Raw genomic sequence first — 14,655 nt, 5'->3', positions numbered from 1 at the left:
AATTTTTATTTTTAATTTTTTTCCAAACTCCAAGAGAAACTTAGTTGGGATTTTGATTGACATATTCCATTTGGGAACATCTGGTGTTTTGAATCATTTTTAGTCTTCTCATCCAGGGAAGACGTATCTCCTTATTTTTAAGGTTTTGTGGACTCTTCTACGACAAGAGAAAAATCCTTTTCAGATGACTCCTGTACTACGGTTATGGATGAGCACACAGCTAAAAGGCAGATGGCTTGGTGTGTGTGAGCGGGACGTCTGTTATTAGGCTTTCGAACTTAATTGCTGACCCACTGCATCCCCCACCTCTGGTCTGACGCTGGCCAGACCTCTCCTCCCCTCCAGGCTCCGGCCAGGCCCAACTGCGGCCATCCAAGCCCGGGCAGATAGGGCCCCTCACCTTGTCAGCCAGGTCCCAGATGCGGGCTGTGCCGTCGTTGCTGGCGGAGATGAAGATGTCCTTGGAGGGGTGTGTGGCCAGGCCCCAGATCTCCCCTTCCATGTGCCCATCAATCAGGATGTTGGAAGCAGCATTTTTTTCACCAACTTCAATTATTTCTCCATCTTTGGTTCCTACTAAGATTTTTCCCTGTTGCAATAAAAACATTAGAAAGAAGATAAACAGTGTATGCTCCCACTCCTATGACGTACTAGCCCAATTCACAGAGAAAAGTCGAATGGCGGTCGCCAAGTGTCGGTGGGAAGGGGAAAGGGGCGTGAGCACTTCATGGGTACAGAGTTCCAATTCTACGGGATAAAAAACGTTCTGCAGGTGGACGGGGGCGACGGTTGCCCAGCAATAGGAACGTACTTACTACCGCTAGACGGCACACCTAAACATGGCTAAAATGGTAAATTGTTACGTTATCTATATTTTGCCGCAATTTAAAATGAAATAGTGTTATGGTCTACTAGATATCTAGTGGGTGTGCGACTGGCAGACAAATAGATGAAGATAGGTAAATAAATAAATAAATAGATGGGATCTGTATTTTAAAGAATAACTTAGAGAAGAACACAATTAGAGCAAACGGGAGAGTGGCTCTATTGGCAACCGTACTGCCACAGGAAGGGCCAAGGGGGTTCTGCTGTTCACTCAATCGCCCAGCCTTACGTCTCCCCCTCATTTTTCCTGTTCTCCCTCAACCCTGGATGAGAGTGTCAGCAGAGTTCTCCATCATCTGGTCTCTGCCAGAACATTCCACAGACGGCAAGCTCCCTACAGAGCTGGGCAGCCAGTTTCTGCTGTCGGACAGCTCGGGTTCTTCCTAAATTCTCCCTCACATTGAACAAGAAGCCGTCTCCTGATGACATCCAGGCTCTGGGCTCAGCTCTGCCTTCACCTCCTGGATGGCTCATTACCCTACCGGATGACTGCCATTTGTCTATTTAAAAACACAGCTCCCAATTTCTAATTATGGAGATTCCCAGTCATGTCTGCCTTTTTTTATGAGGAACATCCAGAAGCCACATTCTCAGACTGATAATAACTCAAAAATATAAACACGAGGTATAAACAGAGGTTAAGATTTATTTTCAAGTACCTCAGAATTTCTTGGGGAATTAAAAAAAGAAAGGGAAAAAAGGAACACACATCACGACTAAGATCCCGATTCGGCAGCTCTGGCCAAGAGCCTGGACATCCATATTTAAGCAAAACACAACAAAAGAACAACAACAAAAAACCCAAGCCCACGTTGTTTCTGATATTCAGCCCAGGTATGACTTGAAAACCTGAGTCAGACAGTCTGACGGCCCCTTCCCGCCCCCTTACTGACCGTGTAACTGTGGACACAGGCAAATTATTGACTATCTCTGCACCTACAGTAATAATATTATCTGTAATCACAGCAGCTAACATCCCCTGAATGTGCTATGAGCCAGGCATGAGGAAAGGCATCAGGCATTACAACACATGTGATCCTCACAACGACGCATGTGCTGGAACGGAAAGGTTAAGTAACACACCCAAGGTCACAGAGCCAGTGCTACTCAGAAGCACCTGGGTCTGTTGGATTCTGCGAAGCCAACTCCCCCTCCTTCCCCGCCACCCGGCAGTGCAAATCCCACCTCGGAGGCTCGTTGTAAGGATTCAACGATCCAGCCCAGGCAAAGTGTCTGGCTGAACTCTCACTTGAGCCCCAAGGGGACAGCTGGGGGAAGCCCAGCCCACTCACTTTGCCCCGGCACACGGAGCGCACGCACTCCACCAGCTGCCCCGTCTCCAGCTGGAAGGCCCGACAGCGCTTCATCTCCTGGTCCCACAGTTTCACAGCACCTCCTTCTTTGGTCCTAAAAAGGATCAAGAGGCACTTAGGATGTTGGCTCTCATCCTAAGACTTGCCCATGACACTCCAGGTCCCCTGTCCCTATCATCAAGGTCACAGCCACTGGGGTCCAGCAGGATGAGTGGTTACAACCATTTGGACTGGAAGATTTCCTGGAATACTTTCAAAGGCCACTATGGTAGAAGGAAAGAGGATTGCAATTTAAAATATCAAACCATGTTTTAATCAGATCAAACACAAAGAGAAACGTTTTTATGTTTCTCTGCTTCATTTTCACATCTCTGTCCCCACAGGAACTTCTCTCCCCTCCTCCCCAGCCTCCTGTCCCCCAAAGGGCTACGGAGAGGAACACCTGAAGGCCAGCATCGTCACTGGGGTCGACTGTGAAGCCACCTCTCCCTTTCCCTGACTTGCACTTCTGAAAGGTTGGAGAGAGGGTAGACTGATCTCCCTGCTGCAGAAAAGGTGGGAGAAGGAAAATCTCCATTTTTCTCCCAGTGGGAAATGCTTCTGTCACTTTCTCCCAAGACGATAAGAGAAGACCAGCTGTCCCCAGAGGAGTTTCAGCTTACGGCCGCTCTTTGCCACCGGTCACTATGAGTCCGTCCCGAAGGGTCGTGTACATTGTGAAGACGGGGCCTGTGTGAGCCTTGGCCACCAGCCGGATGAGGAAGTGGTCCTTCCACACGTAGACGTCTCCATTGATGGCACCCGTGAAAGTGAGGTTGTTCTGTAAACAAAGGGACACCTTCCATACTAGGACACTCACAGCAGCCCTCAAGAGGGTCCCCTCCCAGCCACCTGCTCCTCGGTTAGGGAACCAGAGCTAGAGAAACATAAACACACATTCAAACTGACCTTCCGTGCTAAGGAAAGGCAAAAGACTTGGCAGGAGACCACGAGGCACATATGATAAGAAAATCACCCAGCCTTGAAATTCACTCTCCTGTGTTGGTTTGGGGCATTTGACTTCCTCACTGTGTGCAAGTCTGCATGTAAATGAACTTCCATCCTGGGATCCAGCCCCAGAGGATTGCAGAGTAAGGGGTATGGGGCAGGACTCCAGCCCAAACTTTTGTGGGATCATGAACCAGGTGCATAAATCCATACCTGCAGGACCCAGAGTTGGCTGGGTTTCAGAATGTCCCCAGAGGAGCCTGGGTCGGCTGAGGGTGCCCCACAGCCTATGCAAGGCATCAGCTGGGGCATCTGGGGCATAAGAAAGCTAGGAGGAATCGGGAGGCTGTCCAGGGGGTAATCCGTCCCACAGCCTCTGCGCCTAACCCATGCCTTACAGCCTTGCAAGTCAGTCTGCCTCTAGAATGATGAAGCTCCTGCCCTGAGTGGGGGCCCAACCTTTTCTAGTGAATATTTTGAGGGGAAAAATACAGTCAACTCACCCATCTATGCTAAGGAAAGGGAATAATGGTTGCAAGTAAGCCAATAAAGGAGAAAATGGGGAAATAGCTTTCTCGCTGTTTGCAGCTTCGTAGCTACAGGTGCCCCCCATGCCCATGCCCAGGGATCAGGGTCCCCTCTCAGGAAGCTTCTGCTGGAACTCACAGCACCGAAGGCCACGGAGAGCATCGTCTGCATCTTGGCAGCCTCCATGGACCCGATGACCCCTTTCTTGTAAAGCAGGGCGCTGCCTGCCAGGGTCCAGAACTTCATATGTTTGACCCCAACAGACACAAATTGGGTGTCTGAGTCGGGGCGAAATTCCACCACAAATATGCGCTCCAGGTGACCCCCTCGGCTGGCAACCTTGGCTCCTGTATGGGTGAGAGAGTCTGTTGGTTGGTGGGGGGGGGGGGGTGTCCTCCCATACTCTGGGCCAGGCACTGAAGTACAGTTCAGGATAGCTCTCCATCCCAGCAAGGCCCAGGGTACACTGCAGGTATGTCTTCTTCCTCAATGGCACCCTCCCCACCTCAGATACTGCTCTCCAAGCAGGAGAGAGAGAGGCTGGGAAATTTCCAGAGCAGCAGTGCTGCTAACATAACCCCCATCCCACTCCACCCATACAAGCCACATCCAGGCACCCAGGAACACAGAAGGAAGGGATGGCCCCGGAGATGGAAGCTTCCAGATATGAGAAAAGGGCAAAGGGCACCCTTCATTTCCCCTCCTCTGGTCTCTGAACTCACCACAGGATTCCCACCCACAGGAAGCTGAACCCGCCCCTGGAGTGTAATTGGAGACTCCCACTCCTTTAGCCAGTTCTCTATTCCTTTCCAAGATTCTCTGCTTTCATGTTCTTAAAAAAAAAAAAAAAAAAAAAAAGAAAAGTCCTTCACATTCCTTTTTCTTTCATGGTTTTTGGGTTTAAAAATTCTACTTTTTTTACTTAATTACCAGTTTTTTCCTTAACCCCATTTATGTGTTTGACTCATCTGAGGAGCTTTAACTTCTGTCCTCAGAGAGTCCCAGCTCCACCCTTTATTTGTAGAGCAATTTGGGGAAAGTTATTTTAACTCCCCAGTGCCTCAGTTGGCTCATCTGTAATTCGGGGATAATAAGACTTCCCATTTTATAAGGTGTTGTGAGGATTAAAAGATCTGGGACAAGTGAAGCCCCAAGAGCTGAGCTGAGCACAGCGACTGTTTGGGGAGCATCCGCTGGTGCAGCGGACATTCTCCCCACTGGGTCTAGACCTGCTGGCTCGTCTTTCAGCCTACATCTTATACCCATCTGTGTTTACCTCAGCATTGCTTTTCAGCCTTCGAGTTTTTAATTTTTATTTTAAATTTCTTTCCATTTTCTTTGAACTTATTCTTAATGTTTTAGTTCCAATTTCCTCTTAATTATCTCCTCTCCCTATTTGCTCACATGTACTTTTTGTCTTCCCCTCCTCCTCACTGACATTTTTTAAAAAATCCCAATACAGTTAACATCCAGTGGTATATTAGTGTCAGGGGGTACAATATACTGATTCCACACTTCTGTACATTTCTCAGTGCTCATCACAGTAAGTGTTCTCTTGATTCTCTTCACCTATTTCACTGTTTGTTTGTTTGTTTGTAAGTGGCTCTCCAGCAGAGTGGCGGTGGGTGGTGGATTCTCATGCAGCTGAGCCTTTGGCCCTCAGTCTCACCCCCTGCCCCCAAGCCCTTCCCAGAAGTGGCGGGGGAGACCCACACAGTACTGCTCAGGGCAGTCAGTCTCAGAAACCATGAGACTGTGGACTCTGGGAAACAAACTGAGGGCTTCAGAGGGGAGGGGGGTGGGGGACTGGGATAGGCCGGTGATGGGAATTAAGGAGGGCACGTATTGCATGGTGCACTGGGTGTTATACGCAAATAATGAATCATGGAACATTGCATCAAAAACTGGGGATGTACCGTATGGTGACTAATAGAACAAAATAAAAATTATTAAAAAAACAAAAAACAAATACTTCCTTACCTAGGTAGGGCTCAGAGGCTTGAAAACTCCGAGTTCCGAAGGATACCATAAGCCAAGTTAAAAGACAAACACCACAAAGGGAGAAAACATTTGCAACACTTATAGGAGACAAAGATGTACTGTGAGCTATCAGTAAAAATACTACACATCTTAGGAAAACATGAGCAACTCTCCCTTCTCCAACAGAAGTCAGATTTGAACGGCTGGATTACAGGAGAAGCAGTACAAGGAGGCACTAAAGAGACAGAGGATCATTCTCTGTAGTCATGGGAGAAATGTTGTTTTATTTTGCACTGTCTTCTAAGCCACTGTTTTTTCCTGGTTTTAATCCATGGACCCCTCTAATTGTGGGGGTGCCTGTGTCCCGCCTTGCATGGGCTTCTACGTTGCTCAGAACAGGTTTCACTCAAGTATCGAGGATCTGACAACGTGCATTTTATATAATAAGCTCATTCTGTGCTCAACTTTGTTTCTTAACTACACACACACACACACACACACACACTCACACCAATGGAGTCCCACAAGAACAGTCCTTTAGCAGATGACGAATGAATGATATACTCTCTAACGGTAACCAAAATGTAGATAAACCTCCCTCAAAACTGTATCATCTCTAAGCAGGACTGAAGTGAAGGAAAAACCACACAATATCGGCTCAGAAGAGCTGGTGGTTGGTGACCAACCGTTAGATATTACTGGCTCAGAACCCTTCTGCAGATACCCAAGGGCTCGTTCCAACAGAGACAATGGGAGAAAGTTCCCGAAGAGAAGGCTTTTCTTGGTCATGTTTAAAAGCTTATTTAGGGGGATTAAAAAAAGATGGCGGAGGAGTAGGGGTCTCCTTTTTCAGCCGGTCCCCTGAGTCAAGCTGGATAGGTACCAGACCATCCTGAACATCCACAGAATCAGCCTGAGACGCAGGAAGATACATCTGGATCTCTACAAATGAACATCTCCAGCGCTGAGAATTGAGGTACGAAGCGGGGAGCTGTGAATCTGCGCACAGATATCGGAAGATAAACGGAAGGGGGAGGGAGCCGCCAGATTCGGGCACTGGGAAGCGGTAGCCACCTGCACGGGGGAGCAGGCGGACTCGCAGACGGGCACCCACGAAACAGCAGACTGAGACCGTGAGCCGGGGAACGCACGTGACCAGATGGAAAACCGGAGCTCCGGTGCACTCACTGGAACCGGACTGAGACTGGGAGCTCGGGAGCACGTGCGGGAACCCTGGGCGGCTGGTGGTGCTAGAAACACAAAGGACAGAGACACGCCGGCCCTGGAAGTGAGGGCTAGGACACCGGCTGTGGGGCGCACAACCCGGGACGCTGCAGGGTTTTTAGCAGCACCAACAGAAACAGAGTTAAAGTGGCCAAGAGAGCTCAGTGGAGAGCAGACTGCGATCTCTCTGTTCTGTGACAGAGGCTGAAATTCGGCCGCTGCTGCTCTGACTCTCAGAAGAGGCACAGCAGACCGCCAGGGAAAGCCGCCAGAGAACAAAAGCCTGGAAATACTGGCTCACAGCGTGCCCATCCCCATCCCCCCTCGCAGGGGACACGGAGACTCTACCCAAACAGGGTTGCCTGAGTATCCGTGCGGCAGGCCCCTCCCCCAGAAGGCAGGCTGAAAAATCAAGAAGCCCACATCCCTAAGATCCCTGTAAAACAAGTGCGCACGGCCTGGGTCCTGGTCAATAGTTTGGGCTCTGGACAACCCAGCAACCTCTCCTCATCAGAATGACAAGAAGGAGAAATCCCCCCCAGCAAAGAAAAGATAATGAGTCTGTGGCCTCTGCCACAGAACTGATGGATATGGATATAACCAAAGTATCAGAAATGGTGTTCAGAGTAACAATGGTCAAGATGATGTGTAGACTTGAAAAAAATATTAACGAAAATATTAATGAGATTATAGAACCTCTAAGGGCGGAAATGAGAGCGAATCTGACAGAAATTAAAAATGCTATGAATCAAATGCAGTCAAAACTAGACGCTCTGACGGCCAGGGTGAATGAGGCAGATGAACAAATTAGTGAATTGGAGGATGGGATGGTAGAAGAGAAAGTTAAAACAGAAACGTGGCTCAAAAAAAAAAATCCAATCTCAAGAATGTAGATTACTGACTCAATGAAAAGTTCCAATGTCAGAATCATCGGCATCCCTGAGGGGTGGAGAAAGAGGTCTAGAAGAGATATTTGAACAAATTGTAGCGGAAGACTTCCCTAATCTAGCAAAGGAAACAAGCATTCATGTCCAAGAGGCAGAGAGGACCCCTCCCAAGGTCAACCACGACAAACCTACGCCACGTCACGTCATAGTGCAATTCGCAAATATTAGATCCAAGGATACAGTATTGAAAGCGGCCAGGGCGAAGAAATTTCTCACGTACAGAGGCAAAAATATCAGCATAACATCAGACCTGTCTACACAGACCTGGAATGAGAGGAAGGGTTGGCAGGATATTTTAAAACCTCTATCCGAGAAAAACATGTAGCCAAGGATCCTTTATCCAGCAAGGCTGTCATTCAGAATTGATGGAGAGATAAGGACCTTCCAGGATCAGCAGAAACTGACCAAATTTGTAACCACGAAACCAGCCCTACAGGAGATATTAAGGGGGGTTCTACAAAAGAAAAAGGCCCCAAGAGTGATACAGAACAGAAAGTCATAATCTATAGAAACAAAGACTTTACTGGCAACATGGCATCATTAAAATCATATCTCTCAATAATCAGTCTCAATGTAAATGGCCTAAATGCTCCCATAAACGCCACAGGGTTGCAGATTGGATAAAAAGACATGACCCATCCATTTGCTGTCTACAAGAGACTCATCTTGAACCTAAAGATACATCCAGACTGAAAGTGAAGGGATGGAAAACCATTTTTCATGCCAACGGACCTCAAAAGAAAGCTGGGGTATCAATTATCATATCAGACAGATTAGATTTTAAACTAAAGACTGTAGTTAGAGATACAGAAGGACCCTATATTATTCTTAAAGGATGTATCCAACAAGTGGATATGACAATTATAAATATCTATGCCCTCAACAGGGGAGCAGCAAGGTACACAAGCCAACTCGACCAGAATAAAGAGACATATAGATAAAAATACGTTAATAGTAGGGGACCTCAACACTCCACTCTCAGCAATAGACAGATCACCTAAGCAGAAAATCAACAAAGAAAGAAGAGCTTTGAATGACATACTAGACCAGATGGACCTCATAGATATATACAGAACACTACACCCCAGAACAACAGAATACTCATCCTTTTCAAATGCACAGGGAACTTTCTCCAGAATAGACCATATACTGGGTCACAAAACAGGTCTCAACTGATACCAAAAGACTGAAATTATTCCCTACATATTCTCAGACCACATGCTTTGAAATTGGAACTCAATCACAAGGAAAAGTTTGGAAGAAACTCAAACACTTGGAAACTAAGAAGCATCCTGCTCAAGAATGATTGGGTAAACCAGGAAATTAAAAATCAAATTAAACAATTTATGGAGACCAACGAGAATGAAAACACAACAGTCCAAAACCTATGGGACACTGCAAAGGCAGTCCTAAGGGGAAAATACATAGCCATCCAAGCCTCACTCAAAAGAATAGAAAAATCTAAAATGCAGTTTTTATATTCTCACCTTAAGAAGCTGGAGCTGGAACAGAAGAACAGGCCTAATCCACGCACGAGAAAGCAGTTGATCAAGATTAGAGCAGAAATCAATGAATTAGAAACCAGGAGTACAGTAGAGCAGATCAACAGAACTAGAAGCTGGTTCTTTGAAAGAATAAATAAGATCGATAAGCCACTGGCAAGACTTATTCAAAAGAATAGAAAAAGGACCCAAATTAATAAAATTATGAATGAAAAGGGGAGAGGTCACAACCAACACCAATGAAATAGGAAGGATCATTAGAAACTTTCATCAACAGCTTTATGCCAATAAATTAAACAACCTGGAAGAAATGGATGCCTTCCTGGAAACCTGGAAACCTGTAAACTACCAACACTGAAACAGGAAGAAATTGATTATTTAAACAGACTGATTAATTCTGAAGAGATTGAAGCAGTGATCAAAAACCTCCCCAAAAACAAGAGTCCAGGGCCTGACGGATTCCCCGGGGAATTCTACCAAACATTCAAAGAAGAAATAATACCTATTCTCCTGAAGCTGTTTCAAAAAATAGAAACTGAAGGAAAACTACCAAACTCATTCTATGAGGCCAGTATTACCTTGATCCCCAAACCAGGCAAAGACCCCATCAAAAAGGAGAATTACTGACCGATATCCCTGATGAATATGGATGCCAAAATTCTCAACAAGATCCTAGCTGATAGGATCCAACAGTACATTAAAAGGATTATCCACCATGACCAAGTGGGATTTATCCCTGGGATGCAAGGGTGGTTCAACATTCGCAAATCGATCAGTGTGATAGATCATATCAACGAGAAAAGAGTAAAGAACCATATGATCCTCTCAATTGATGCAGAAAAAGCATTTGACAAAATATAGCATCCTTTCCTGATTAAAACCCTTCAGAGTGTAGGGATAGAGGGTACATTCCTCAATTTCATAAGAACCATCTATGAAAAGCCTACAGCAAATATCATTCTCAATGGGGAAAAGCTGGAAGCCTTTCCCTTAAGATCAGGAACACGACAAGGATGCCCACTCTCGCCGCTATTATTCAACATAGTACTAGAAGTTCTTGCAACAGCAATCAGACAACAAAAAGGGATAAAAGGTATCCACATTGTCAAAGAAGAAGTCAAACTGTCTCTCTTCACAGGTGACATGATACTGTATATGGAAAACCCAAAAGAATCCACTCCCAAACTATTAGAAGTTATAGAGCAATTCAGTAATGTGGCGGGATACAAAATCAATGCTCAGAAATCAGTTGCATTTCTATACACGAATAATGAGACTGAAGAAAGAGAAATTAGGGAATCCATCCCATTTACAATAGCACCAAAACCACACGTTACCTTGGAATTAACTTAACCAGAGATGTAAAGGATCTATATTCTTGAAAGGATCTATATCACTCTTGAAAGACATTGAAGAAGACACAAAAAGATGGAAAAATATTCCATGCTCATGGATCGGAAGAATTAACATAGTTAAAATGTCTACGCTACCCAGAGCAATTTACACTTTCAATGCCAACCCGATCAAAATACCAATGACTTTTTTCAAAGAACTGGAACAAACAGCCCTTAAATTTGTGTGGAACCAGAAAAGGCCCCAAATTGCCAAGGAATTGTTGAAAAGGAAAAACAAAGCTGGGGGCATCACAATACCGGATTTCGAGCTGTACTACAAAGCTGTGATCTCAAAGACAGCATGGTACTGGCACAAAAACAGACACATAGACCAATGGAACAGAATAGAGAACCCAGAAATGGACCCTCGGCTCTTTGGGCAGCTAATCTTTGACAAAGCAGGAAAAAACATCCAGTGGAAAAAAGACAGTCTCTTCAATAAATGGTGCTGGGAAAATTGGACAGCTATATGCAAAAGAATGAAACTTGACCACTGTCTCACACCATACACAAAGATAAACTCCAGATGGATGAAAGACCTCGATGTGAGACAGGAATCCATCAAAATCCTAGAGAAGAGCATAGGCAGCAACCTCTTTGACATCAGCCACAGCAACTTTTTTCATGACACATCTCCAAAGGCAAGAGAAACAAAAGATAAAATGAACTTGTGGGACTTCATCAAGATAAAAAGCTTCTGCACAGCCAAGGAAACAGTCAAAAAAACTAAAAGGCAGCCCATGGAATAGGAGAAGATATTTACAAATGACACTACAGATAAAAGATGAGTATCCAAGATCTACAAAGAACTTCTCAAACTCAATACACAAGAAACAAATAATCAAATCAAAAAATGGGCAGAAGATATGAACACTTCTCCAATGAAGACATACAAATGGCTAACAGACACATGAAAAAATGTTCAAAATCATTAGCCATCAGGGAAATTCAAATCAAAACCACATTGAGATACCACCTTACGCCAGTTAGAATGGCAAAAATTGACAAGGCAGGAAACAACAAATGTTGGAGAGGATGTGGAGAAAGGGGATCCCTCTTATGTTGGTGGGAATGCAAGTTGGCACAGCCACTTTGGAAAACAGTGTGGAGGTCCCTTAAAAAGTTAAAAATTGAGCTCCCCTATGATCCAGCAATTGCACTACTGGGTATTTACCCCAAAGATACAGACGTAGTGAAGAGAAGGGCCATATGCACCCCAATGTTCATAGCAGCATTGTCCACAATAGCTAAATCGTGGAAGGAGCTGAGATGCCCTTCAACAGATGACTGGATTAAGAAGCTGTGGTCCATATATACGATGGAATATTACTTAGCTATCAGAAAGAACGATTTCCCAACATTTGCTGCAACATGGACGGGACTGGAGGAGATAATGCTAAGTGAAATAAGTCAAGCAGAGAAAGATAATTATCATATGGTTTCACTCATTTATGGACCATAAGAAGTAGGAAGATCGGTAGGAGAAGAAAGGGAAGAAGAAAGGGGGGGTAAACAGAAGGGGGAATGAACCATGAGAGACTGGACTCTGAGAAACAAACTGAGGGCTTCAGAGGGGAGGGGGGTGGGGGATTGGGATAGGCTGATGATGGGTATTAAGGAGGGCACGTATTGCATGGTGCACTTGCGTATAACACAGGGTGTTATACACAAGCAATGAATCATGGAACTTTACATCAAAAACTAGGGATGTACTGTATGGTGACTAACATAATAAATTATTTAAATATTTTAAAAATTTTAAAAAAATAAAGAAAAAAACAAATAAAAGCTTATTTAGAGGTGCCTGGGTGGCTCAGTCACTAAGCGCCTGCCTTCAGCAGGTCATGATCCCAGCATCCTGGGATCGAGCCCTGCATCAGGCTCCCTGCTCAGCAGGAAGCCTGCTTCTCCCTCTCCAGCTCCCCTGCTTGTGTTCCCTCTCTCACTATCTCTGTCAAATAAATAAATAGTTTTTTTAAAAAATTAAAAAATAAATTAAAAAAATAACAGCTTATTTCAAAGTCCTGGCTCTACCAGTCCCCCCTCTGGAGGTCAGAAGGCGCCCCGGGTGAGCAGGAGTCTGAGCTGGGGCAGGGCCAGAGCAGGTGCTGCCCAGAGGGGCAGAAGGGAGGAGAGTGGGCCTGAACTGAAAAACTAGCCTGTGTGCAGGGCTCGACCAGACGACTCTCTTCCAAGGAACCAGGCACAGCCTTGGGCTTGGCCGCTGCAGACCCTCGAGTCAGTGCCGTAGAAGAAAGGCATAATGAAGCAAGTCAGGCCCTCGCAAGAAAGGGCTTTATAAGTGATTTCCAGCAGCGGGCGGGCTGCCTTGGGAAGTGACGTGGGCCACCTTCCTGCAAGAATTTGGCCGAGGATGGGGGTCAGCCTGTCAGGAGGCCGCTTGCAGGGACCACTCCACAGGGTGGATCTGGACCGGTCCTTCTGAGGCTATGAGGCTACGAGGCTGCAAGTCTATCGTTTAAGACCCTCAATGTCTCATCAGGGGCTAAGTCTATTTAAGATCAACTCGACATGACAGGAAATGAAGCCGCAGCCCCAAAACATAGATTATGGGGCCATTTGGACACAATGCACCAATGAACAAGAAAATGAGAAATGGACAGAATAAGATGAACGAGTCTCATCATAAAAGCCTGCAGGTTTCCAACCTCTTTTTCTCACGTGGGGGCTCAGGAGGGATTGGAACTTAGCTCCCAGATCTTTCTAGCTCCCTCCATGGGGAGGTGCTGAGATAATGAGTGTCTAGAAGCCCTGAATTGGAGAAGTGCCACTTCTTGTGCGTGCCTGGCTCAGCGTGCCCCAGATACAGGCTGCCCGCCTGGAGACAGACCTCATTAACGTCTTAACTAATTGGATCTCTTCTGCCAACCTGAGAATACACTTGAAAGATTGCACATCTTTGATTCTAACATGAACATAAATTTTGTAGCAGCCTGTATGTGTGTGTGTGTGTGTGTGTGTGTGCGCGCGCGCGCGTATGTGTTGGAGGAGGCAAGAAAGAAATCCTGTTACATTAAATGTAAAACTTGATTATAAGGTGAATCCCCAATTCAAAAAAGTTAAAATGCCAAAAAAAAAAAAAAAAGTGTTTCTGAGCCCGTGGTGGTAAGATCCTGCCCCAGTTCCTGCAATAAGGCAACCAGGGTGACCAGGCTGCAGGGGGATCTGGAGGTCATGGAAGGAATGCCAAGGACAAGGACATTTGGGTGGGAAGGGAGTTAGGACTGAGACAGAGGAGGCCGCAGTCTTCCCCCTGAGGAGGAAGGCTGCCAGCAGAGAGTGCCCACAGACTCTTCACTCAACCAGCCAGGGACTCCCCTGGCCATGGGGTCCAGGGGTCTGATGGGCAGTTTCTCTCAGATCCAGAGACCCCGGCTCCTGCTGACCCACAGCAGTGCCCATGGTGGGCTTCGGAGAGAGCCCCGCACACACCACAAGCAAGCCTCCCAGAGGGACAGACGGCCTCGCTCCTTTTACCTTCCTGCCAACGCCAGACGGTGATGGTGTGCTCGGGGTCCACGCCCACCGACACCAGGAGCTTCCCGGTGGCACTGAAGTTGACGTAATTCACCCCTTTTGAGTGGAAACAGCGCAGCATCGAGAGGGTGTGTTTGGTCATGGCGTCCCAGACGTGGATGGAAGGCGTCGTCCCTGAGGGTGGGAGGCAGGACACAGAACTGAGGCTGCAGAACAGGGGTGGGGGGCCCAGGCCACGCTTAGGTTCACCCCAAAGCCTTTCTAAGACCAGTGTTCGGGGGTTTACAGTCACTGGGCCTCAGGGACCTCCAGCCTGACTGGGCCAGCGGTGACAGACGACGAGACCCATGTGCCGTGCTTCTAGAGCCGGAGGCCTCGGGGCACCTGTGTCCAGCAC

General features: G+C 46.5%; 1 protein-coding gene across 2 annotated transcripts in view; it reads right to left on the bottom strand.

Annotated features, from left to right (window-relative positions):
• EML6 (EMAP like 6) overlaps positions 1-14,655 on the bottom strand; it is a 274,663-nt gene that overhangs the window by 9,147 nt on the left and 250,861 nt on the right. For both annotated transcript variants that reach the window (XM_057309390.1, XM_057309391.1), the window contains 5 exons: positions 14,259-14,432; positions 3,852-4,060; positions 2,861-3,018; positions 2,178-2,292; positions 401-589 (listed from right to left, as the gene is read on the bottom strand). In XM_057309390.1, the coding sequence (XP_057165373.1) occupies positions 401-589; positions 2,178-2,292; positions 2,861-3,018; positions 3,852-4,060; positions 14,259-14,432 (845 nt within the window). The remainder of the gene's footprint in view (positions 1-400; positions 590-2,177; positions 2,293-2,860; positions 3,019-3,851; positions 4,061-14,258; positions 14,433-14,655) is intronic.

The sequence above is a fragment of the Ursus arctos genome, unplaced genomic scaffold, assembly GCF_023065955.2.
Source record: "Ursus arctos isolate Adak ecotype North America unplaced genomic scaffold, UrsArc2.0 scaffold_8, whole genome shotgun sequence".
NCBI lineage: Eukaryota > Metazoa > Chordata > Mammalia > Carnivora > Ursidae > Ursus > Ursus arctos.
This window is presented reverse-complemented; position numbering and strand designations above follow the sequence as displayed.